The sequence below is a fragment of the Benincasa hispida genome, chromosome 1, assembly GCF_009727055.1.
Source record: "Benincasa hispida cultivar B227 chromosome 1, ASM972705v1, whole genome shotgun sequence".
In the NCBI taxonomy this organism is placed as follows: Eukaryota; Viridiplantae; Streptophyta; class Magnoliopsida; order Cucurbitales; family Cucurbitaceae; genus Benincasa; species Benincasa hispida.
The window spans coordinates 5610488-5637854 of NC_052349.1; the positions used below are offsets into that span (position 1 = coordinate 5610488).

The 27367-nt window shown below is 34.4% G+C and overlaps 1 protein-coding gene across 1 annotated transcript; it reads left to right on the top strand.

The window, feature by feature from the left end:
- Positions 1-24019: 24019 nt before the first annotated feature.
- LOC120089098 (glyoxylate/hydroxypyruvate reductase HPR3-like) lies at positions 24020-25943 on the top strand. Its single transcript, XM_039046523.1, has 2 exons — positions 24020-24560; positions 25129-25943. The coding sequence occupies exons 1-2, from the start codon at positions 24096-24098 to the stop codon at positions 25648-25650; spliced, it is 987 nt and encodes a 328-aa protein (XP_038902451.1). The 5' UTR covers positions 24020-24095; the 3' UTR covers positions 25651-25943.
- The last annotated feature ends 1424 nt before the right edge of the window (positions 25944-27367 follow it).

The following is a 27367-nucleotide window of genomic DNA, read 5'->3' on the forward strand; positions in this document are numbered from 1 at the left end:
GAATGACTATTCATCTATTGTATTTCCATGTAAATAGGGGCAAAAAAGCTCTATGGAAAAAAGATGGTTAAATTCGATGTTGTCTAACGGGGAGTTAGAATACAAGTGTAGGCTAAGTAAATCAATCAATAGTCTTGGTCCTATTGAAAGTGAAGGATCAAGTATAAATAATATGAATAAAAACATCCCTAGTCATAGTGATAGTTACAATCTAGTTATAGTATTGTTGATGATTTAGTTGGCATTCAGAATTTCATATGTGATGACCCTTTTTTAGTTAGGGATAGTAATAGCAGCAGTTATTCTATATATTTGGATATTGAAAATCAAATTTTTGAGATTGACAATGATCCTTCTTTTGTAAGTGAACTAGAAAATTCTTTTTATAGTTTTTGGAACTCTACTTATCAAAATAATGTATCTAAGAGTGCTGATTCCCACGATGATCGTTACCTGTATGATACTAAATATAGTTGGAATAATCATATTAATAGTTGCATTGACAGTTATCTTCGGGCTCAAATCTATATTGATAGTTACATTTTAAGTGGTAATCACAATTACAGGGACAGTTACATTTATAGTTATATTTGTGATGAAGGTAGAAATAGTAGTGAAAGAGAGAGTTCCAGTATAAGAACTAGCACGAATGGAAGTGATTTAACTAGAACAAAAAGTTCTAATGATCTAAATGTAACTAAAAAATAGCATTTGTGGGTTCATGCGAAAATTTTTATGGATTAAATTATAAGAAAATTTTGAAATCAAAACTGAATATTTGTGAACAATGTGGATACCATTCGAAATGAGTACTTCAGATAGAATCGAACTTTTGATTGATCTAGGTACTTGGGACCTTATGGATGAGGACATGGTTTCTTTGGATCCCAATGAATTTCATTCGGAGGAGGAACCTTATAAAGATCGTCTTGATTCTTATAAAAGAAAGACAGGATTAATTGAGGCTATTCAAACAGGCATAGGTAAATTAAATGGTCTCTTTATTAGCTCCCGACAATCCCATAGAAAGACATTACGATCCCCTGTCAAAAAAAAATTATTTGCTGAGACGGAAATAAAGATATCAAATCCCTACCAAGATATCTGGAAGTTCAAACTAATAAAAACCCTAATGAACCTAAAAAAAGGATAAAAGCTCAGCAAAAATTGTTGATTTTTCGAGATCCTCTTATAAATTCTATCCATATACGTTCTGATTGCCAATTCATACTAGATTTCGTTGCATTTTATTGGAATTGATAGAATAGCAAAATCTATTTTACTTTTTTTTGTTTCCGAAGTAACTCTAATCAACGAGCACTATATTGATGTGAACCTTTACTTTAGATCTAAGTAATTCGATATCTAAAATAATAACATCACATCACCTTTATATGATTCCCTATAGATACCTACATCCATATAGATATATTGATTTTATATCTCAAACATTCGTCGCCCGTTCTGTTATATATTTTCAATTTTGAAATACTTATAGTTTATTTCCTTAGATACCATGTTTACGCATGTATAATCGCTTATGTTTGGAGTAAGCCACATGTTAGAATCTAGTCTACTAAATAGATAGCTGTTTTATTGTAAAAATCTAAGTTTTGAAAAAAAAAAAAAAAATAGACGGCACTAGTATATTTAAAAATCTTGTTTTTTTGAACATGAAGAAATAAAGAAGCCATTGCAATGGCCGGAAATACTAGGCCCACTAAAGGCACAAAAATAGAGGGTAAGGTGGTGAGAGTTGTTACAGAATGGTAATATTTGTACCTGATATTTATTGTTATATGAATATTTTTACCTGTTATTTATTGATTGTTATAAAAGGTATCTTATAATTATACTAATTCATATATAATTATATTAAGTTATATCTACGTGAGTATATATATAAAAGGAATGAGGAAATATCGAATTAAATAAATGGACTTACTCATCTTTCGATGTGAAAGATATGTATCAGAATAGACTTTTGCATTATTTTAGTTATTATCTTGTCTTATCAAAAATCCATTTTTAGGATACAACAAAAATTTGTATTCTCAAATGTTATAAGAAGGGTTCGCAGTCATTGTGGAAATTCCATTTTTCCTACAATTAGTATCTTCTTTAGAGGAAGAAGAAATCGTAAAATCTTATAATTTACGATCACGTCATTCAATATTTCCTTTTTTAGAGGATAAATTCCCACGTTTAAATTATTGTCAGATGTATTAATACCCTATTCCCTCCATCTGGAAATTTTAGTTCCAATCCTTGCTCCTGGGTGAAAGATGCCTCCTCTTCTTTTTATTTATTACGGTTCTGTCAAAAGTGAGTAGCCCACAACATGCATATTACCTTTGGACATCTTCCAGTCTTGTAGGTAACTTACTATTATTGTTTCATGAATATTCCCTCGAAAAACAAACTACGTTGAGTAAAACAACAAATTAAAGTAAACAAACGATTACAAAGGTGAAAGTTTTATAAATGATAAAACTTTAATTATATTCATTTTAAAAAGATTAAAATAGAGAAATACAATGTTCGTATTTTGCATTCTATGTCAATTGTAGATATAAAATTTATCTTATATAATTACATTATAATCATTAAAAATATATTTCTATAATTCTATTGTTCATTATATAACTATTGTTATCACTATATAATAGTTTTTTAACCATTGAGAAAACTCACCATCAATGTTTTGGAAGTTAGTAAACTGAAAGTGGATTGCGAAGGTTTCAAGGATTAGAGAAGCTTTGAGTTAGATGTAACTATTTAAATAAAACGGGTTATAAATTCAAGATTAAGAGGCTTCATTTATGATTGATTGGTAGATTGAAATTGAACTTGGTAGAAGAACTCAATCACATGCTATGACATGTATCTCATGATCTTCATCATTTGCACAACTAATTAAAAGAAATATTTACCTTCAAAGACAGACTTTTGCATGCATATGAGAGTGCTTTGGTGTTTGCACAGTTCATTAATTTCAGCTTGTGTGTAACCGTTTCGAGATGGATTCAGGGCAAATCAACTAGTATTTCAATGAAGTTATGAGTAAGTTAGAAAATACAAAGTTATACTATTCAAAATAACTAAAAACTTACAAAGTTACTCATCAAATGTAACGACCCGATCCCCTAAGACTTAGGTAAGACCGTTACTAAAATAAATGCATGCAAAGAATTTAAAACGACGTTCAGTTATTTGAAATAAATGCTAATTAAAACAAGAAAAGTTCAAAAGACATTTATTAAATGCAATTGTGAAAACAAATAATAGGGTACCCAAAATTCTTAAAGACCAACAAAAGTATATAAAAGAAATAATCCTTAGAAATAAATTTTTAACAGTAAAACTAAATATTAAGAGGAAAATAAGAACTCAAATTTCAAGGTGTGGAAGCGAAAAAGTCTAGTCCCAGTGTCACGATCACGAATTCTGCTGCGCCATCGCCGGTGCATCTTTACCTTTTCCTGAAACATTAACATAAGAAAGGATGAGTATGAAATACTCAGTAAGTAACCCCACCACTGGGGTCAGGCTAGGCATCTATGCCTTCTAGATACCCACCTATGGCACATAAGCACATGAAACAGATAAAAGATTGAGTCCTATCCTATTGTAGTTAAGTATGCCCACAAAACTGGTGAATCCCGAAGGAAACACAAAACTGGTGAATCCCGGAGAAAATACAAAACTGGTGAATCCCGAATGAAACACAAAACTGGTGAATCCCGAAGAAAACACAAAACTGGTGAATCCCGGAGAAAATACAAAACTGGTGAATCCCGAATGAAACACAAAACTGGTGAATCCCGAAGAAAACACAAACTGGTGAATCCCGAAGGAAACACAAAACTGGTGAATCCCGAAGGAAACACAAAACTGGTGAATCCCGAAGAAAACACAAAACTGGTGAATCCCGAAGGAAACACAAAACTGGTGAATCCCGAAGGAAACACAAAACTGGTGAATCCCGAAGGAAACACAAAACTGGTGAATTCTGAAGGAAAACAAAACTGGTGAATCCCGAAGGAAACACAAAACTGATGAATCCCGAAGGAAACAAAAACTGGTGAATCCCGAAGGAAACACAAAACTGGGGATAACTAATCAATGAGGATATTCACACAGTCTCAACGTTCTAAGAATCAACACCGTACAATTCTAAAACATACATGAAATCCTTGGTACTATGGCTCCATCACATACACATAATCCACAACATCATATTATACAACATTAATGTAAACCTTACATCGTAATTCTACAACATACAAGTATGCCTCAACACCAGCAGATCAGACGTCGACATATGAAAACACATACCATCACATACTAACGATTGTATATTTAAACAATTCAGAACTCGTGTCAGAACATACTTTGATTCAGGTCATACTATCAATCAACATGTTAACAATTTACCATAACATACACTCACCATGCTAGCATACAACTAAAGCCTGGCTCGTGGGCAGTTCCAGTGGTAAGATTACTTACCTTAATCGAAAATCCACAGATAAAATCAGACATCCAAACGATGACAGCAGTTTGAAATAACAGCCCTAACATATGAATACAACCATTAAATTTCAGTCCAACAATAATTGCGAAACCTCAGATTCAAATTCAAACTACCCAAAAGCTTACCCCAAGAACTTGATCAACAACCACTCCCAAAATCTCGACTCCAAAATCTCCTTCTAACAAATTCTAATTCCAACGAACGACAACTTAGAACATTCAAAACATGAATTAAATGATTATTTAATCCAATAATCAATGGGTGTAAAAAATCCTTCAAGAAATCCATCTCATAACATTGACCTCACCTAAATCCAAGATCTGTTCAAAACCAAGAGTCGGCAGCGGAAGCTGGAGTTGAATGGCGGCCCGTGACAGAAACTCGAGCAGCCCGTTGGACGAATCTATGGCAGTGGACCAGCGGCACAGGGGTTTGTAGGGCTGAACGGAGGAGTGGCACGCGGCTGCGAACGGCGGCTCCTCCGGTTCGAGCTCGAAGCAGGCGGCGGCGACTCAGACGGACGGATCCTCCGATTGGCCGAGATCGGTGCGACTTCGGACGGCTCTTCGGCTGGGCGAGATTTGTGCAACTCAGACGGACGGACAGAGGAGGGTATGAGGGAGTCGCACGACGCGGTCTGTGGTGGCCGAAGGGAGAATTGACAACACAATGGATGATTGGAGTTTGGGCAATGAGGGAGGCAGCGACGGAAGAGATAACAACGAGGGTGAGGGTTCCTTTTTGCGAGAGGAAGAAGGAAATGTTTGGTTTTTTTTTTTTAAATAATAATAATAATAATAATAACTAAAAAGGAAATAGTATAATTATATTTTATTCATTTCCTTATTCCACTTTATACTCTTAAATTCCTTTCCTTTTCAAAAGAAAATTAATTCATGTCATTTATTTTCAAATTGAATTTTAAAATTGAATAATTTTCACGCCAACACTTAAATTCTCGCACTTATACTTCAAATCCAAAATTCTAAACATGCCCTCCAACTAAGGACAATTACTGAATTTCTAACTAATAAAGTTACTGAAAATTACATTATTATTAAATAAAATAAAAAAATGTGGGATGTTACATCAAACAACCAAAAACATTGAGTTGTGTTCTGTAGAACAATTGATCAAAACGAACAGTCAAGTCGTATCTAAATGAATAAAGCTCCCTCTATGTAAACAGACTAAGAAATAAATTATAATGATGGAGAACCAAGAAAAGGACAAGGAGATATTGCTTTATCATATAAAACTATTCCGTGTTCAATAAATTTAAAGCCACGTGATTCATTATTGAGAAACTTTAAAATTTGATAGTCCAATAACCTTAATTGCTTACTTAAATACTCTAAAGATTAGAGAACCTTGACATATATTTATGATATACATCATATATCTAAACTATAAATCTATGATTGTGCTAACTCTAGATATTTGTGATTTCTTTTTATAAATACTCTTTAGTCAATTTACTCTTATCTTGTTAATGAAAGACATATTGGTCAAAAGGTAGGTAGTTTAAGCAAAATATTGTTTCCATCAATTTCTCTACTTGCTTGAAATTTCCTTTCAACTAATTACATATTTTATAAGCTGACCACTAACGACTAAGTGAATTGCTATGATCAAAATTAAATTTGAAAAAGAAAAGGAAAAAAAAAAAGAACAAACAAACCATTACAAAGGAACTTTACGACTTTAAGATTGTTTGAAGAATGGTGGATATATCAATGCTGTTAACTAGTTTAACAAATAAAAAAATGGATAAAGAGAAACCTTTCAACAAGAAAAAGTGGAAAAGTCACGAGTGCACTCCCAAATAACATACAAAGAAAGTTACACGGTTCTTTTTTCATCGATAATATTCATGTTGGTGTCAACAAGAGCGTAGCTCAACTGACATAGTGCTTGTACTATCGACCTCGAGGTCTGAGGTGTGATTCCCCCATCCCACACTTTAATTACAATATCTTTCAAAAAAAAAAAATATTCACGTTGGCCTTTTTTTTTACACCCTATACATGTATCATAAACCTATTTCGGTGATTTGTATCAATTAACCATTCATCAACGGAAGCAGCTTCCCAAATTGGGTAAAATTACAAACCGATAGCTGCAGAAGTAGGGATAATAACACTAGAAATTATATTGTTCATCTAAAATAGAGATCCAGAAACAGGTTCACGAATACTATCAATATCTACTGGAGGAGCAGCAATGAAGGCAATAATAAATACAGAAGTTGCGGTCAATAAGGAAGGGATCATCAAAACATCAAACCATCCAATGTAAAGACGATTTTCAATGCTGGTTATTCAGTTACAGAAACGAACCCATAGGCTTTCGCTTTCGCGTCTCTAAAATTGCACTCATGGTAAAATCTTGGTTTATTTAATCATTAATCATTAGGGACTCTCATGCCCATGAATTCTCTATAAATAGAAAATGAATGGCTTGTTATTCAATAGTCACTACAAGAAATCTGACTTCTCCCGACGTCACATTTCGTCGAAAAAGTGTGGAAAAATCGTTGAGAGAGTCTCTCCCGACGCATAAATGGTTGTTGGGAGTTTGGTCGGGAGAGGATCTCCCGATGCAATTTTAAACGGCGTCAGGAGTTATGGGGGAACTCCCAACGCACCACATATGTGTCACACCCCCTCCCAGATTACTCTTTAACCTGGATGAGGATATGACCGTGGTAGTTATTAACCCTACTGCCAGTACCCACCACCAAAGCCTTCTATTCTAAATACCAACATGTTCAACACATTAGTAGTATACGCATACAACAAGCCTTCCTTAAGATTCTACAATGATACATAAACACATGCATACAGCCATGACTTAACATCTACGGAAAAATATTCACAAATGGCCCAAAACATTCCTATCAAAGCCCTAGTCCCTCTAAAAATATGTGTACATAAACAAACCATCAACCTAAGTTCTTCTGAACAAGCCAGGCTTTTCAGTGGCAAGTAGCAGCAGGATCAACCTTAAGGAATCTGATTGCTACCTGGAAAAAAAAACATTTGAAAACGTGAGCTAGAAGCCCAGTGAGTGACTTAATAAAAACATAAATTTCATGCTTAAATTGAAAGCTCGAAAACATAATACTGGAACTAAAATGTACCAAACAACCGTGATACAAAACCTTTAAAACCATCATTAAAAATCATTATTCCTTAGTTGAGAACGAGCATACATCGCTCTAGCTCCCAACGTCTATTATCGGCCAAGAGACCCATACTTCGGCCTCTTCTTTGCTGGTATATAGCCTAGGAGACCCATACTTCGACGTCCCTTTATCCTTAGTTGAGAGTGAACTACTAGATTTAACCCTCAACGTCAACCTTAGTCGGGGAGAACCCTTTTGCTCAATCCCTTGACGTTGTATTACCAACGTGCACGTGGTGTTTTCTATGTACCGTTAACACCTTTGGTACATTTATTCAGATACCTTCCTTACTTTCCGTATCCGGCTCACTTAAGCTATCAAGTTCTCGAAGAGTATTAAAAGAATAGTTTTCAAATATAGCATAGAAACTCTTTAGGATGCCTTCTCTACCTTCAGCATCCCTTTTCATTAAGTTTAAAAATATCAACGTCTGTACTTTGACAATCTTAGGTATTTAAAACATAATACATCAAGCTTCATTCAACCTTAGCTTTAACCCTAACGCATGCTTCATACTTTGTGAAATAAGTTGGCTTAAAACACACTGAACCAACTTGTAAAAACCACTAGCATACGTTAGACATGGAAAATATACTTGGAAAACCCATACACTAGTAAACATCATGAAAATGGAGTTACTAAAACATGCTGAAAGTATTTGAACAAGACAATATATTTAAATCGTGTCAATTTCCGTGGAAAACATGCTTTACTTAGCATGAGAAATAGCTTCAAACATATGTTGATTGGCACTTCATTTGAACACTTAACATGAGAAATATCTTCTAAGAAATCATAGTTTCTAAATCATTAAAACATTAAAGCATCACATAGTCACTCACAGCTCGTTGGCCTCTTAACGGATTATACGTCTCTCCTAGCTCTTCTTGGCCTGAAAAGACATAATTCCCGGTTAACTATTTAGAGTTCTTAGCAAAATACCTCAAATAGTTCATTTCCTAATGGAACTTTCATTATCAAAGACAGTTTTACTAGCGAGATCCTCATGAGCGAGATCAGCGAGATCCTCCTCATGAGCGAGATCAGCAAGATCCTCATGAGCGAGATCAGCAAGATCCTCATGAGCGAGATCAGGCTTTTCCTGGCAAACTTTCATCCTAGCGATACTAACCTTACCAGCAAGATTCAGCCCAATTTCTAGCGAGATTTCCTTCTAGAGTGAGATCCTCAGCATAAAATTAGAGAGATTTCCTTGAGATCCTCATTCTCCATATCGAACTCTCCATGGTGAGTTGTTTGCTTGTTCTTCTCAAGCAGCTGTCTGCTTATACACAGATTCTCTGTTACAACTTCAAACATTCATAACTCAAAATCTAGACTCTCTGTTATGCACAGATTTCCTTCTAGAGTTTCCAATCTTCACCTCAGGCCCTGATTAATCTGTGATTCTGCCTCCTCTGCACTTTCTTCACTTCTTGTTCTTCTTCTCCTGAAATATTTCTCCGGCAAGACAACCTCGAAAACTAGATTCTCCTAGCTTTCAAATGGCACCAATTTTACTAAATTTGCTTAGGTAGATTGCTGAAACCAAGCTTTCGAAGTTTCTCTTCCTTTTAATCTTCGTGCCGCCTCTTAAATTCAAGGACTAACCGCCACGTACCAAACCAATAAATGAGTTTTCTTATTTTGTGTTTTTATTTTCCTTTCTCAACAACTCTTATAGGTAACATGGTTTCACTTATTAGATATTCAATATATCATTCCTTTGGCTAAACATGCTTGTTTAGGAAACTTCGGGGTTTACACTTAGTTACACAATAGCTTATTTCTTCTTACTTCCATCCTCTATCCCTCTTTAAACATGACTTCATTTAACTCATTAGAAGACATCATATTACTTACTCTTGCTTAAAGTGATTAGGGTTCGGGTTTTACAATATGCGTCGAGAGTGCCCTCATAACTCCCAACGCCATGTAGGCGTCGGGAGTTCCCCCATAACTCTCGACATCGTTTTAAAGTGCGTCGGGAGATCCTATATGCGTGAGAAGTATTAAAATTTAATATATCGTTTGTAATTTTTTAAAATTTGATCTGAAATCCTGTAAAACATATTAAACCAAATAAAGATTTACATAATTAAAAACGAAAATGAAGTCCATATTATAACAAGTAAATAAAAAATTACAATATCCAAACGAAGTCGATAAACATTCATATCACAAATACATAAAAGAAGTAAAATCAAAACAACATCCAAAAAACTTCTCAAACACAGCATCTTCAACAATTGTCCCAACTCATCTCCGAACAGCATTCTACAATAAAACAAAAATATTGAAATGTTATATCGATAAACATCCACAACACGTTCAAACTTCAATACGGGTGGTAATAAAACTCTACCCACCCCTACAACAAACATGTAACCTCCCGAACATCAAAAACACACAAAACGCCTCAAGAATGACCAACACACAAAACTCAAATTTGTCCCCAAAATGGTTTATCTCAACCCTCTCTCCCCCCAACACATTAAACTTCGTAAACATTCATAAATACACAAGATAGCTAAGTTTAAGGACAAGACGGGTGTAAAGAAACTCTACCCATCCCCCACGACAAACATGGAACCTCCCGAACATCAAAAACACACAAAACGAGTAAACAATGACCAACACACATAAAACTCAAATTCGTCCCCAAAATGGTTTATCTCAACCTTCCCCCCCACCACAACACATTAAAATTCGTAAACATTTATAAATACACAAGATAGCCAATTTCAAGGACAAGACGGGTGTAATGAAACTCTACTAGCCAATTTCAAGGACAAGACGGGTGTAATGAAACTCTACCCATCCCCCACGATAAACATGGAACCTCCCGAATATCAAAAACACACAAAACGAGTAAACAATGACCAACACACATAAAACACAAATTCGTCCCCAAAATGGTTTATCTCAACCCTCCCCCCACCACAACACATTAAACTTCGTAAACATTCATAAATATATAAGATAGCCAATTTCAAGGACAAGACGGGTGTAATAAAACTCTACCCACCCCCCATGACAAACATGGAACCTCTCGAACTTAAAAAACATACAAAGACTACTTTTCATTTGGACCCCTACAAATAGCACTCCATATAATTATTCCAATTTTGGGGGGCTTCTTTGACTTTTTTCCTAATCAGGGAGAAGGCAACACTCTGAGAAACAAGTAAAATGGCAACCAAAGACAAGGCCAATGAGCATCCTAAAGTATTGGTTCTAGGCCAAATTCCATTTCCTAAAACCATGGCTTTCCAAAATCCCCCTACTCTAATTTCTCACCTCTTATGCCCAACCCAAATACACTCAAGCCTTGTTTATTTGAGGCGATGGCAGTACCAAACTCACCTCCGCCATTCTCGACTCCCTTCCCTCATTCAAGCTCGTTGTCACTGTCAGAATTGGTGTTGATCACTTAGACTTTCCAGAATTACGCCGTCGTGGGGTGGTTATTGCTTTTACAGGAAACTTGTTCTTCGAAGATGTCACAGATACGACGGTTGGATTACTACTCAATGTTCTTAGGAAAATGTCGATGGGAGATTGGTTCGTGAGGCAAGGGCTTTGGTCTACGAAAGGGGATTTTCCTCCCAAATTCAAGTTCCACTAACTTTTTATACGATTGCAACTCAAATCACATCACTGCCACATTTTATTTTGTCAAATAATTTATAATCCTTATCAAGAGACCTCATTAATAGTAAATTTGTTTATAAGTTTATTATGTTTGTTGCAACCAATTTCATCAACTCTAGGAATTCTGTTAAGTAGTTGTACGGTTTATTCTCATTTCATAATGAGTCTTCTATATAAACTCATTAGTTAATCACTTCATCATTCAATAATAGATACATTTTGTGATCATTCCCTGATATTGGTAATCTGAATTTTAAGTCCAAACTCTATTATGGTATCAGAGCCCTAAGGCTAAATGACTGAATTTATTTTTTCCCTCTCTTCTTCTCCGGCAAGCCTTCTCAAACATGGATACTCCGAGTAAAGATCAAGTTTCTTCTAAAACAATCTTGTCTTCCCTACCACTCAAAGTAATCAACCCTGGCAGCAAAATTACTACCCTGATATTGGACGAAAGCAAATTTCTATCGTGGAAGCTTTAGATTACGAAACTGTGAGGGTATAGGCTTGAACGATTTATTGATCCATGATCTCTTGCTCACCAAGATTTCTATCGACTGATTCCCCATCTTCTTCTTCAAGGACTCTTAATCCAAAATATGATTACTGGGTATGGCAAGACAATCTCATCGTTTCTTGGCTTCTTGGCGCAATGTCAAAAGATATTTTGTCTGAAATGTTGGATTGCTCTACATCTCAAGAGGTATAGAGTGTTCTTCTTGCACATTTTTCTTCACGTAATATGGCTCGAGTACTTGATTTAAAAGGAAAATTGGAGACAATGAAAAAAGGCAATCTGAAGTTAGAGGAGTATTTTCACAAGATTAAAAACTTAGTTGATTCATTAAAGGTTGTCAGTCAATCTATCTCTTATGAAGATCATGTTATGCATATTCTAGTCAGTTTGGGACCTGGGTATGACTCTACTGTTTTTATCATCACAGACAAGGATGAATACCCTTCTTTACAAAGGGATAATTCTCAGTTCCTTGCTCAAGAAAATCGTGTTGAGAGACATAGCCTAGTGAATGTTGATGGTTCTACCCCTTTAGTCAATCTCACCACACAAACTTCATCCAAACAACCTTATTCTTCTCCTTTTCAACCCAATAATAATAATACCGAGTGTAACAGAAGAAGTAAGAATTCGATTGGCAAGCAGAACATAAGATTTTGGAACAATAATGGTAAACCTCAATGCCAAGTTTGTGGCAAGTTTGGACACACTACTCTTAAGCGTTATCTTCTTCTTGAGAAATGGTTTCATAGACCAAACTCAAGTAATAATACATAGCATACTTCTTCCAATCATCAAGGACAACATATAGGGAATTCCTGTGTGAATATTCTGTCTATACAAAATGATCTCAATAGGGAAAACCAGTGGTTTCGGAAACTCTAGAGCCACTAGTCACGTCACAAATGATGCATCTAATCTCACTTTTGGTACTGAATATCTTGGTGACAGTTAGGTTGTTGTAGACAATGGTGCAGGTTTGAATGTTTCTTGTATTGGGACTTCTTTTATACAATCTTCCTTTCCTAATGCCTTTTCAAACACTATCTTTCAGCTAAAAAATATTCTTCATGTTCCCAAAATAACCAAAAATCTTATCAGTGTTAGTCAGTTTGCTAAAGACAACCATGTTTACTTTGAATTTCCCTCTAATGTTTGCTTTGTGAAGGATCTCAATGGTCGAACTCTTCTCAAACGCAATCTTGTTGATGGACTCTATTGTTTTGCAATGGAAAAGGCTAAGTCCCAAAAGTTTCTCTCCAAGCACAAGTCAGTACCTAAAGCTACTCATCAAGTTCTTCACACAACAGTCACCAAGTGTAATAAAAATCAATCCTCTGCTCTTTCTTTACTAGAGATATGGCATAATAGATTAGGACATCCAAGCTTACCTACTGTCAAACATGTTTTTCAATCTTGTAATATTTCGTATTTCAATAAAAATACATTCTCTCTTTGTCATGATTGTATAATAGCTAAAACTCATAATCTTCCTTTTTTCAACTCTCAAACCACTTATTTAAGACCTCTACAATTAGTTGTAACAGACATATGGGGACCATCCTATCAAACTTCTAGGAATGGATTCAAATATTATATTAGTTTTGTTAATGTCTTTTCAAGATTTACATGGATTTATTTTCTTAGAACTAAAAATGAGGCCTTTATTGCTTTCTTATCTTTCAAACAAACTATAGAAAAAATTTTAGGACACCCTATACTTCGTCTTCATACTGATGGAGGAGGTGAATTTCATTCCTTCACTCCTAATCTAAAATCTCAAGGTATTCAACATAGATTGACTTGTCTTCATACCTCCCAACAAATGGTCTAGTAAAAAGAAAACATAGACACATTATAGAAACTGGTTTGGCTTTGCTATCACATTCCTCTTTATCTCTTGAGTTCTGGGATGATGCCTTTTCTACTACAGTATATTTGATCAATATACTTCCTACAATAGTCCATCAACAAGTATCTCCTTTAGAGAAAATTTTTGGCCTTAAACCTAACTATTCCTTTCTTAAAACATTTGGTTGCTTATGTTATCCATCCTTGAGGCCTTATAACCAACATAAACTTGATCCTCGCTCTACTCCATGTCTTTTCTTAGGGTATAGCTCTCTTCACAAGGGCTATAAATGCTTATCTCAATAAGGAAGGGTGTACATTTCAAGACATAACCTTTTTTATGAGTCAAAGTTTCCTACTTCCTCTTTTGTTCATAATCGTACAAAAAAGTCCTCTACAATAGCCTTTGTTTCAAAATCTCCTATTATACATCAACATCAGCCATTAAATAACCATTCGAATTCGTCAGTCCATTGTCCTATCATCACTGCTTTACCCAACAGTTCTGCGGTAGCACCTAATTGCCTAAAGACTAATGTCCAGCCTCTTGTCTCATATTCCTCATCTAACAGTCCTTCGACTGAAAATTCAGATTCTTTCATTTCTTCTTCTCCTCCAAATGATCCCTCTTTACCCGAGTTATCTTCCATACCCTCTATTTTAAACTCATCTCCACAGTCTAAGCATCATACCTTAATATTCCACATAAACAAGAACAATCATTCACTCCTGCACCTTTGCCGAATTCTTCCTTGGTTGTTAATCAACATCCCATGGTTACTCGAAGCAAAAATGGTATTTTTAAACCCAAAGTTCTTGTTATGGAGTATGTAGAAGAGGAGCCTCCAAATGTTAAAGCAGCCTTACTATATCCTCATTGGGTTCAAGCCATGACAGAAGAGTACAAGGCTCTGATTGCTAATGATACATAGTCATTGGAGTCTCAACCTTCTGAAAAAAAGGTCATTGGATGCAAATGGGTCTTCAAAATCAAAAGGAATTCATATGGCTCTATTGCTCGATATAAAGCACGGTTAGTTGCTCAAGGATATAATCAAGTTGCTGATCTTGATTATACAGAAACTTTTAGTCTGATTATAAAACCTATTACTATTTGTGTGTTGTTTACTCTTGCATTGCGTTATGGATGGAATCTGAGATAAGTTGATATTAACAATGCTTTTCTTCATGTTATATTAGAAGATGAAGTATACTTGACTCAACCACCAGGAATGATTGATAAGTCAACTCCTATGAAGGTTTGCAAACTAAAGAAAGCCCTTTTATGGTTTAAAGCAGGCACCTCGTGCTTAGTTTGAGCGCTTAACATCTTTTCTTCGTTAGTAAGGGTTTCAAAAATCTAAGGTTGATTCTTCTCTGCTAATTAACAACAAAAATGGGGTATTTTTCTATATTCTCATATATGTTGATGATATTGTTATCATTGGAAGTTCTTCCTCTATGATTGATAAGCTGATTTCTGCATTGCACAATAAATTTTCTCTTAAATATTTGGGCTTGTTGAATTATTTTTTGGGTGTTGAGGTCTCTTACCCTGAGTTTAGTGGCTTATTTCTGTCTCAAAAGAAATATATAGTTGATTTGTTACATAAAGCATAAATGCCAGCTGCCAATGCTATTGCTACTCCAATGGTTAGTGGGCTTGTTTTATCAACTTTCATGGTGAAAGGTTTGCTGATGTAAGGTTGTATAGGAGTATAGTTGGAGCATTACAGTATGTCACCTTAACAAGACCAGAAATCTCATACAGTGTGAATAAAGTTTGTCAATTTATGCATTCTCCAACTCGTTTTCATTGGCAAGTTGTCAAACGTATTCTAAGGTACTTAGTAGGAACACTTGAGCAAGGATTATTGTTCCAGAAGCCAAAAGATTTGATTATTCAAGGTTTTGTTGATGTCGACTGGGCCTCGGATCCGGATGATCGAAAATCAACTTCTGGTGTTTGTGTATATTTTGGAGGTAACTTGATCCAATGGGCTTCAAAGAAACAAACGATCATCTCTCAGTCAAGCACTAAAGTTGAATACAAAAGTTTAGCCTTACTGCATCAGAATTGGTATGGCTACATTCCTTGTTTACTGACTTGTACATTACCCTCTCGCAACCTCCAACCTTTTGGTGTGATAATTTGAGTGTTGTCCACTTAAGTGCAAATCCAATTCTTTATTCTCGTATAGAACACATTGAGATAGACATTTATTTTGTTCGAGATCTTGTACAACAAAGGAAGATCAGAGTTCAACATCTCCCAGCTAGTGCTCAAATTGCAGATGTTTTCACCAAGCCATTATCTTCTACGTCCTTTTATCTATAAAGGGACAAGTTCAATGTGTGTTCTTCTCAACACATAGGCTTGAGGGGGTATCAAGAGAGCTCATTAATAGTAAATTTGTTTGTAAGTTTATTATGTTTGTTGCAAAAAATTTCATCAACTTTAGGAATTTTGTTAAATAGTTGTTGTACTGTTTATTCTCTTTTCATAATGAGTCTTCTATATAAACTCATTATGTTGATCACTTCATCATTCAATAATAGATGCATTTTGTGATCATTCCCTATTATTGGTAATCTGAATTTTAAGTTCAAACTCTAATCCTTAATGCTTGGTGAGTTTAGAAATTTGGGGAAGAAAAATTAGAAAAATTTGCCAAACTTAAAAGTTCAACTTAGTTGACCAAATTTCTTTTCGACATTTTTAACAACATAATTATAAAAGATGTAAAGCATAATAAACTAAATTTGAACTTTTTAAACATGATGGACTTAGCCAATCTCTATAGAAAGATTTTGACAGATTTTGATGTTACTTAAACTAATTAAGAGGAGTTTGGGGCGTAGAGTAGGTTATTATAGCTTATCGTTATTATAGTCTATGGGTTATAATAAACTATGTGTTATTATAGTCTGTATTTGGGGTGCAGACTATTATAGTCTGGTTTATAATAATTTGTGTTTGGAGTGCAGAGTATTGTAGTATATATTATAATAGTCTGTGTTTGGGTGTAGATTATTGTAGTCTATATTTGGAGTGCAGGTTATTATAATCTGAGTTATAACAGTATGTAATTTGAATGTAAATTATTTTAGACCGTATGTAACTTTTTCTACTACCATATTTTATAATACTAATAATTATGCATATGAAATATCATATTTTGAAAATATAATTAAAACTATATGTTCCACCAATTTATACAAAATTAATTTGATTTTAATTTATATTAAAAGCTAACCACCATTTTTTTTTTTTTTTGGATATTTTAGGAGGTACCTTGGTGAACATAGCAAAAAAAAAAAAAAAAGTACATTACTTTCAGATGCAATTCATGTGTCTCATATATAAAGCTCTCTTTTTTGGAAGTACAAAAAAATGTAAGACAAAATAACTAACTCATGATTACATGATTAAAATATGATCAGGAAGATTTCCTACCAAATCTACTATAAACTTAACTGCATAATTGAAATAAAGTCATTGTTCATTGTCGAAAAGCAGTTCAAAACATGGGTTGATCAAATATTCTCTTGAAGGAGGGGGTCGCAATAGTCCAACTTCAGGGTTGTGGGAATGGATAAGAAGCTTTTTGTATCTTGCATACTGCAGAATCTGATTTGCATAAGCTTCACCATCTGTCGATTATGCAATTTAATAATATCTTGGAGTTGGTTTACGACTTTCGCACGTAGTTCGACCTCAGTTGCACGCTTCTCTTTCGACCATTCTACAATCGCCTTCAATTGGTCATTTTCAAACTCCATCGTGTTCCTAACAATCTCTGCCATTTCAAATTGATTCCCACTTCGCTTCCTCTTGTTTCCTCTTCAAGCATTTCCTCCTTCAGTGCTTCAACTAGTACGTGTTTCATACATGTCATCTTGTGACATGTCCATTCCCGACTAGACATCATGGGGATGTTCAAATCTTATGATTCATGAATAGGAGCACCATCATTCATATGGTTTGGCGACATCCGCAAAGGTCTCTGACCATCCTCTCGTAGCTCGATTCTTGTCGAAGACGTAGACCAGATCATCATAGTATGGGAACGACTTCTATAGAAGCCCCTTTGCTGCAGGATGACTCTGTATGAAGGGTAAAGTGGATGTTCTAATTAGGTTAACAATATTCATAAATCAATTTAGATAAAATTGCACCTTCAGCCATTTACCGAATAACTCCCACTCTGCAGTAATGCATTGCAAGTCCTCATTCTAGCTGAATCCACTACAAGTCAATCCTCTCGTTTCTGCGATTGCTTGGTAAGTTTTTTTCTTCATGGATTTGACTCGACAATCTATAGTCGGTGATCCTTGGATATTACAGCCAGAAAACTTCTCAGCCATCATACATTGTAGTTGTGCTAAGTACCCAGGTCGAAACGTCCCATTGTCTGATATGCGACCAATGTCACCAAGTACTCGAACAGCTTTGCTTCTTCCTCTTTAGTCCAATTGTGCTTCGGGGCTCTTGAGGAACTTGACATTATAGTGTATACACGTACACACTTTAATACAATTAAATAATAAACAAAAATATGGAACATAATTAATGGTTCGAGTAAATAGTCTAACTCCTTAAGTACCACTGAATTCTCTAATGAACAATACATCATAGTTCTACTATGAGTGATCTCGAGTCATGAGAAGGTGTGGCGCCACATTGTTCAAGCCTCGGAATCAGCCCTTAAGGGAGCAATCTATCTACTTACCCTTACTTTGAGCAAGGATTTAATTCTGCCTTGTGTAACTGAGTTCCCAGCTCTCCAATCAGACGAATCCCCAAAGTGGTAGGTTTGAGTCGGCGATCTAGTCACTCGCACCCATGCAAATTAAAGGACCGCCCTCATAGGCAGGAGTTTCCAACTCATTCAGGATTAAGGTCATATTACCTATGGTCATTCTAGTGAAATAAAAGTCTCTATCATGAACGGCATTATATAACGAGACTAAACATTTCGTGGTCCGATCTTATACAAATTCCTTTGTATAGGATACCCCGCTCGCATGTCTCTATATGAATGATCAGGATCAGACCATCTGTAACACTTTACAACACTTGTAACATCTACAAAGCGGGTCGTATCCGTAGTGTCACCAAGATAAAATTTCCCTCCTTGATCCATATACTACAAACCATTTAGGTTATCACTTAAGACATGATCCACTTGTATGTCTCCACATACATGCTTAAGTTACAACGATAACCAAGGATCTTAGTTTATTGGTTTATGGTTAATGCAACTAAAATAGCTCATATTTTATAGACAATAGTGAAGAAAATATCTTATATTATTATATCACAAATGTTTTTTCATACAGATGTTTATAAACTACAGGATCCTATGAGATTTAGGGCATCAACCCCAACATTTTTTGTGTGGCCACTTCGAAAGTGAAGAGTTTCATTTTATAATAATTTAGGGCGTGTAACATTTACTTCGTTTACTATTATATAATATCTTTTTTTTGTTCGAATGTAGGAAATTTTGGAGACAAACAGGAAGAATAGAGAGAAATTATCGTTTGACCACGTAGGTGGATCGAAGTTGTTCTTGCAAATTCAATCTGAGCTACAGGAAAAACAAGGTCGAGAAGTAGGATGTGTTGACCTATTTAAAGAAACACACTCTGAAGGTGGAAAGTTCGTGAATCAGGCAGCTGAGGATGCACATATAACCAATTTTGTTTTTTATTTGTAAGTTCAGTTGCTCATACTTACACACTTAATTAATATATGCAGAATCAAATGTAAGAATTACAATCCAACCCCACTCTAGAAGGTTCCCAACCACTAATAGAGGATGAAATTTATGAGAGGGTTTTGGGTAAACGACCCGGTCATATAAAAGACCTAGGTTCGAGTCCTAAACCTAAGTTAAGAATGGGTAGCAGTTCATCGAGTTCGTCTTCTACTCAAAGAATGGAAAGTAGGGAGGTGAGGGAATTGAAAGCCAATTTCAAACGGTCTCAATCGAGGACTAGGAAACTTGAAGATATTAAAAAACAAATGAATGAGGATCATGCAAGAAAAATGGAAGAAATGAAAAAAATGATGGAAGACATGATACGATCACAAAGAAAAGGGCCATCAAATTAGGTATGATTACTTCATTATCTAGTTGTCTACTATGTTGCTATCCTGCAATTATGATAGCAAATTAATTATGTCTTATTAGTAGCTTTATGATAGTGAATTGTTGGCTATCTTGCAGTTATGGTAGCTAAACAACTGGAGTTTTGTGTGTGTTTATGGATGTTTATGAAGTTTGAATGTTAGGAGGGGTGGGTTGAGTTTGGTTATAATTGATTTGGGGGGAAAGTTAGATTTTTTTTTTTTGTGTTTGTGGATGTTTTTGAAGTTTGAATGTTGTGGGGGGTGGGTTGAGTTTGGTTATAATTGATTTGGGGGGAAAGTTAGATTTTTTTTTTTTGTGTTTGTGGATGTTTTTGAAGTTTGAATGTTGTGGGGGGTGGGTTGAGTTTGGTTATAATTGATTTGGGGGGAAAGTTAGATTTTTTTTTTTTGTGTTTGTGGATGTTTTTGAAGTTTGAATGTTGTGGGGGGTGGGTTGAGTTTGGTTATACTCATTTTGGAGTTGAAATTAGAGTTTTTTATATGTTTATGAAAGTTTATGACATTTGAATATTTTTGTTTTGTTGTAGAATGTTGTTCGGAGATGAGGTTAGAATGTTGTTGGAGATGCTATGTTTCAGACATTGTTTTCATATTCTTTCTTTTATGTATTTGTGAAGACATATTTCTTTTGTAAACTATCTTGTAACTTTTCTCTCTTTTAGGTAATAAATAATAGTATGAACTTTGTTTGTTTGTTTTATTTGTTATGTGAATATGTTTGAGTTGTTTAATAATGTTGTATAGGTTATTCAAATCAAACTAAAAAAAATTAAAAACTAAAAATTACAAATTAAAATTTTTTAAAAACATGACTATCTCCAGCTGTCAGGAGTTCAAATTCCAGTGTTAAATACTAAATTTGAACTCCCCACGACCTACCAGCCATCAGGAGTTTGAAGAACTTCCCACGATGACAATATATACGTCGGGATTGCACAAACTCCTGACACCGTATATTATGCGTCAAGAGTTTGTTCAAACTCTTGACACCATATGTTCAGCGTTGGGAGTTGTTTACAAACTCTCAACGCCATATGTTAAGCGTTGGGAGTTGTTTACAAACTCCCGACGCCATATATTTAGCGTTGGGAGTTGTTTCCAACTCTCGATGGTAGGTAATTGAGCGTCGAGAGTTCTAATCCTGACGGACTTCTCTCGAACCAACTCCCGATGACTAGTACCTTGTCGGGAGTGGATCTTTCAACGTGTTTTCTAGCATTTTCCAATGATTTTAAGCGTCGAAAAATGGGTGATTTCTTGTAGTGCCGAATGGAAGTGACCTAGATGCTGAAATAGCGAACATAAGCAACCCAATTGACGAAATCCAACCGGCGCTTGCAAACGAGGTTGACCTAGATGTTGCAATGGCGAATGGCGACAACCCAATTGCTAGAATTCCATTGGCACTGATAGGCTACAAGGATTACACACTATTAAGATGGCTTCTTTGAAAAGAAAAAAAAAACCCTAAATTGAAAGTTATCATAGCTATCAGTGATAACAACTGATAGCACATTTCTCAAGTTGAAATCTATCACTAATAGCAACTATCAGTGATATTCACTTATAGAAATTATCAATAGTAGCAACGGATAGCATATCCTTCAAATTGAAAGCTACCATTGATAGCAGCTATCAGTGGTAGCAACTGATAACTTCTATCAGCGACGATCACTGATAGTTGCTATCAATGATAACTTTTAATTTGAAAAACTAGGAAGAAGTGCGCGTAATGGTGGTTGGGCATGAGCTTTTTAGTCTTTTACCATTTTTTATTCTATATATGCAATTATTTTATCATTGTACTACATATTTTATTATTTTGAGCCTGAATACCATTTATGCAACTAGCCCTATATTTTAATAAGTAATAATTTAATCATTATACTTTAAAATTTGTAACAATGTAGTCGACATCATAAAAAATCTCTTTAAAATTAAGTGTTAACTAACTTTTATTATATAACAACTTGATCAATTTATATAAAAAAACGATCACGATCAATTTATGGATGTACACATGTAAAAATCATATTAACATTTTTCACAGTAAAGATTGAATTGTTACAAATGGTAAAGTACAAAGATTAATTAGTTATTCATTAAAGTACAAAAGTAATTTCTCACCAACTTAAAAGTACATAATTAAATCTAGAGTTATCCATTTACCCTCGTGAACTCACTCCGAGGAGTGTGGAAGATCCCCAATTAGATGGTGAATGTGGGAGGGAACAAGAAAAATTTTCACCTCATTAATCAAATGGGACCAGGGACCGGGATTATAATCCCAATTCTCGACTTGTGTGTGATATATATTTAAATAAAATTAAAAGCTTCTGCCTTCCTCTTTCAGATATGTATATGTATATATATATATATATTATTATATATATATATATATATATATATATATATATATAAGAAAAAAACTTCACCTAAAAATGTTATTACTTAATTAATTTAAAAAGTTTTGATATTAGTTTGTTATTACTATGTAATAAAGTTTTGTTATCTACAACTTTTTCAAGTTTTATTTGTTCTTGTCTCAAATAGTTACAAATATTATCATGGATGCTAAAAGTGTATATCTAACCGTTAGAAAAACTATGACTTTGTTTGATAATTATTTAGTTTTGAGATTTTAGTTTTTGAAAATTAATACTATAAACATCCTTTTCATTTCTAAGTTTCTTACTTTGGTATCTACTTTTTACCCATATTTTAACTATTAATATATTTAAATTAGTTTTTAAATATTAGTTTTTATTTTTAGAATTTAGCTAAGAATTTAACTTTTCTACTTAAGATTGATACAAACCATGATAAGAAAATGGGAGAAAATAGACTAAATTTTTAAAAATCTAAAATAAAAAACGAAATAGTTACCAAATGGGGTCTACCATATTGTAATATTTAAATTTCAACTTTAGAAATTATATGAATTTATTTTTAATTACCCTTTGTTATTAGGAAATTTTATAATGATTTATATAATTGGAAATTGTATTGTAAATGCTTCCTTTAAAGAACAAAGAGTGGTAGGCTATGAAGCACAGACACAGATACGGCTACAGGATACGGATATGATCGGAGATTCGTCAACTTCTAAAAATCTAAGATAAGGATACATCTAAGGATGCACCATCTTTTTAAATATTTTTTTAATATATATATTTCTAAAAAACGAGGATACTGATACGTTGAAGGTACATTTTTTTAAAAAAAAATCTAGGATATAGATAAATTTAGCATATAGGTTAATAACAATAGCACAAAACAGAATATAAACATTGAAATAGAATACAAAAAAAAGCAACATATAATATGTTGAAGTACAATAGTTAAGAAAATGTAATAGAAAAGTGACTCATATTGCAAATAAGAAAAAGAAGAATATTAGAGAGAGAAGTATGAAGATAAACGAATAACTTATTGTTGAAGATATCCAAATGGGTTATATTTTTGTGGACTTTGTAGGGACTCAAATGTAAAGATGGAGATTAGATGATTCTAGTAGAGTTTGGTTTTTTTTTTTTTTTCTTTTAATTTTGGACTCGAGTAGTGAGCTTTTTAATAGGTTGCCTAATTTTAGATTGGGAAAAATTAGATGAGTTACTTGTCTTTTTTCTTAAAAAAAATACGCATAAAAATAGATACGTCAAATCACGTGTTAGATATCTGGAAAGTATAGATACGTCAAATCACGTGTCAGATACATATCGAGGAAGTATCTGAAAATATCAATATTCGATATACTAATTCTCTGTTTCACATGAAGTATATGTGCTTCATAGGCAGTAGGGATGGTGAATAAAATAGGGGTCGAAACGGGCCTTAAAAGGCAACCGAAAATTTAAAGGAGAAAAACTTGTATACGACTCTTTTGTGTCCAATTCAATTAGAATTTTTTATTAAAAAATATATATTTTTTAAATTTGTTTATTTATATAGTAGAGGAGAGGAGAATATGGTGGTTAGGTGCATCACCTAATCATTGTCAAAACACTAAAATGTAGTTTAATGAAAGTTTAGGTAACAAAAATATTTTTCAAACCCATTTAAAACTAATCCACTCAAACCTCATGAGTCATGACTAGAAAAAATATAATTGTTTGGAACAAAGTTTTGGAACGTGAGAGGAGAAAAGAACAAAACTAGGGAGAGGGCAGCACTGTGACAAAGAAGTAGAATGGCAACCGAAGACCAGGCCAAGGATGAGCTTCCGCAAGTGCTGGTTCTAGGTCCCCCTTTGATATTTCCATATCTAGAATCCCAATTCACAAACAGATTCCATTTCCTAAAACCATGGCTTTCCAACCTCTCTCTAACTCAATTCCTCACCTCTTATACCCAATCCACTCAAGCCTTGCTTATCCGAGGCGGTGGCACTGCTCAACTCACCACCGCCATTCTCGACTGCCTCCCCTCGCTCAAGCTCGTCGTCACTAGCAGCGTTGGTGTCGATCACTTGTACTTGCCGGAATTACACCGCCGTGGGGTGGCTATTGCCCATGCAAGAAACGTGTTCTCCGAAGATGCCGCCGATATGGCGGTTGGATTACTGATCGACGTTCTTAGGAAAGTGTCGGCGGGAGATCGGTTCGTGAGGCAAGGGCTTTGGCTTACGAAAGGCCATTTTCCTTCCGGATTAAAGGTCCAGTACTGATTAAAAATTGACTCCTATGGTTAAAGGCTTTCTAACATTTTTCAATTATAACTTTTTTTTTAAAAAAAAGTTAAAATTAGTATAATTGAACAAAATACTTGGTGAGCTACTAGAAATTTGGGAAGAATTAGGTTTCCTAAAGAAGAAGAAAATTAAAAAAATTTGCCAAACTTTTTAAAGGTTCAAAGAATTTAGAAAACTTTCTCAACATTAAAAAAAAATAATAATTGTCATTTATGAATAGGAATAGTATTAACATAACTTAGGATAAAACAACTTAATTATAATCTAAATAAAATTTATTAATTAGTTATGTCTCCATAAAATTGAAATCTTCACCATCGATATTTTAATCTTTAGATTCTACCAACTTAATTAAGAAAAATGTTAAAACATAAGAAATGCTTGATGAAACTATTTAAACATTAAAAGACCAAATTGAAAGAAAAATACACAAACAGGATGGACGACATATAGTACAAAAATTTAACAGATTCTGATGTTACTAAGGAAAAGGAGTATTTTTTATTTGGATGAATTTGGGAAAATTTCGCAGCTGAGCGGCAAGCGAATTGGGATCGTTGGATTGGGGAAAATAGGCTCTGAAGTTGCCAAGAGGCTGGAAGGATTTGGCTGCAAAATCTCATATAACTCAAGGATCAAAAAGTCAAAGGCACCATATTCCTACTATTCCAACGTATATGAACTTGCAGCCAACTGTGAAGTACTCATAATTTGTTGTGCTTTGACTGAAGAAACCTACCATATAATTAACAAGGAGGTGATGGTTGCATTAGGAAAAGATGGAGTGATAGTGAATATCGGTCGTGGTGCGATCATCGACGAAAAGGAGATGATCCGCCGTTTGATTCAAGGGGAGATTGGTGGAGCTGGACTGGATGTGTTTGAGAATGAACCTGTAATAGCTGAAGAGTTTTTAAATCTGGATAATGTTGTATTGTCACCACATGCTGCTGCTATGACATATGAATCTTCAATGGAAGTGTGTAGGTTGGTGGTAGATAACTTGGAGGCATTCTTCTCAAACAAACCTCTTGTGTCTCCCTTTGTGGATTAGTTGGTTCAGAAAGGGGGGGAAGTTTCTACAGATTCTATCTCAATTTGGGTGAAAATAAAGCTCTTTAAATGCGGAATCGTGCTGCTGGGGTTATCATTTCCAGCAAGGAGCATTTCTTCAAAAGCACTTTGGGGAACTACTTGTTAGATATTTTTTGTGTAGCGAAAGAAACAATTATATAGATTAAATCCATGGTTAGAAACTTCAAATTGAATCGAAACCATAAAACTAGATTATGTTTCATGTATAAATTTAACATATATGAAAGTTAAATTTGTAATTTTTTTCGATTTGAATGAGTTTTTAATTTTGGTCAAGAGGAGAGGTGAAAGTGTGGCAGTAAGATACGTCTTAGATTGAATGATTAACCGTTCATAAAAATTTAAGTTACTATACTGACGATTAACCGTTAATCTCCATTAAATGTTCATATATTTGACTTGTTATTTTCATGTAGAGAGTATCAGTAACTAGGTGGAATTGTAATGAAGATTCCTGGCGTTCAGTCTAAGAAATATGCATAATTAGAATACAACAGGAAAAAGTTTGATCATAATCTTGTATGCATGTGGTACATTTCCAAGAGGAGTCAATTTTCATGAATAACTCACTAAATTAATGAGTCGAATTTATCTTAACATTCTGGACGATGTTCTAGATTTTCACCTCTTGGGAATTCTCTCTCCGGAAGTATAAGGTAATAATCGATAGTAAGGTGCTAGGACAAGCAGCGAACCACTTAACTTCTTGTGTTCTTTCTTCCTCAACGATCATCCAACGCTTCTTAGTATCGTCAGTTCATCTTAGTATCATCTACACGATCGTCTAGTGCTTCTTAGTATCGTCTACACTATTGAACTATCGTCTAGTTCATCTGAGCATCGTCTACGCGATTGAGCTCACATTCAAGTAAATGATTAAAGATTTGAAGTTCAAGGATATTGTCTTCCCTGAGTCTTGAAGTGAAGTAGTCCATTTATGCTGAATAGATTGATCCTGCAAAACAAGAGAATTATAGTTAATTTGGGCCACAAATACTTCTTGAAAGGCAGATAAATAATTGATCAGAATGACCTATTATGATTTTTGAAAAATAGGCAATGACATTGCTCAACGATAAAGCAAAAACAAAAGTAATGAATGTGCAAGAACTTCTCCTATATGATTATACTCTTCGACTGCATCCTAGTTCGTCCAGTTCTCAAAGCCAACACTTCACTTATTTAGCGCTAACAAAAAAACTAATCACTTAGAAGATCGTCGTGAAAGAGCCAGTTCTGATTTTTGAACTCCCAACCCGAAGTAGCCGTTGTTCTTCCAATAAAGAAAATAGTATAGCAAAGTTAAATTAACTAAGTTTTTTGATCTATGAGAGGAAAATAATGAGAAAATAGACTCGAGTTCTCTAATAACTAAAGATCCAATGTAAAAAGGAAAATTTATACGGATGATCCAATATTTGGGCCCAAAATGTCAAATGACCTCTTTTTTTAAAATAATGGCAAATTACCTCTCCTGACGTCATCACCATACTAGATTACCCTTTTGTCTTCCATATGCTTTATTGAAATTTCTTCAAATGTAACAATATTCTTGTGTCGCTCATTATGGCTGCATTTGAAATCAATCAAACATTTCTTGCAAAACCGTCTATCTACTGCCAAAATCGAAGCTCTTAGGTAAGTGAATTTAATCTTTGTTGTGCATGTTGTGTCTG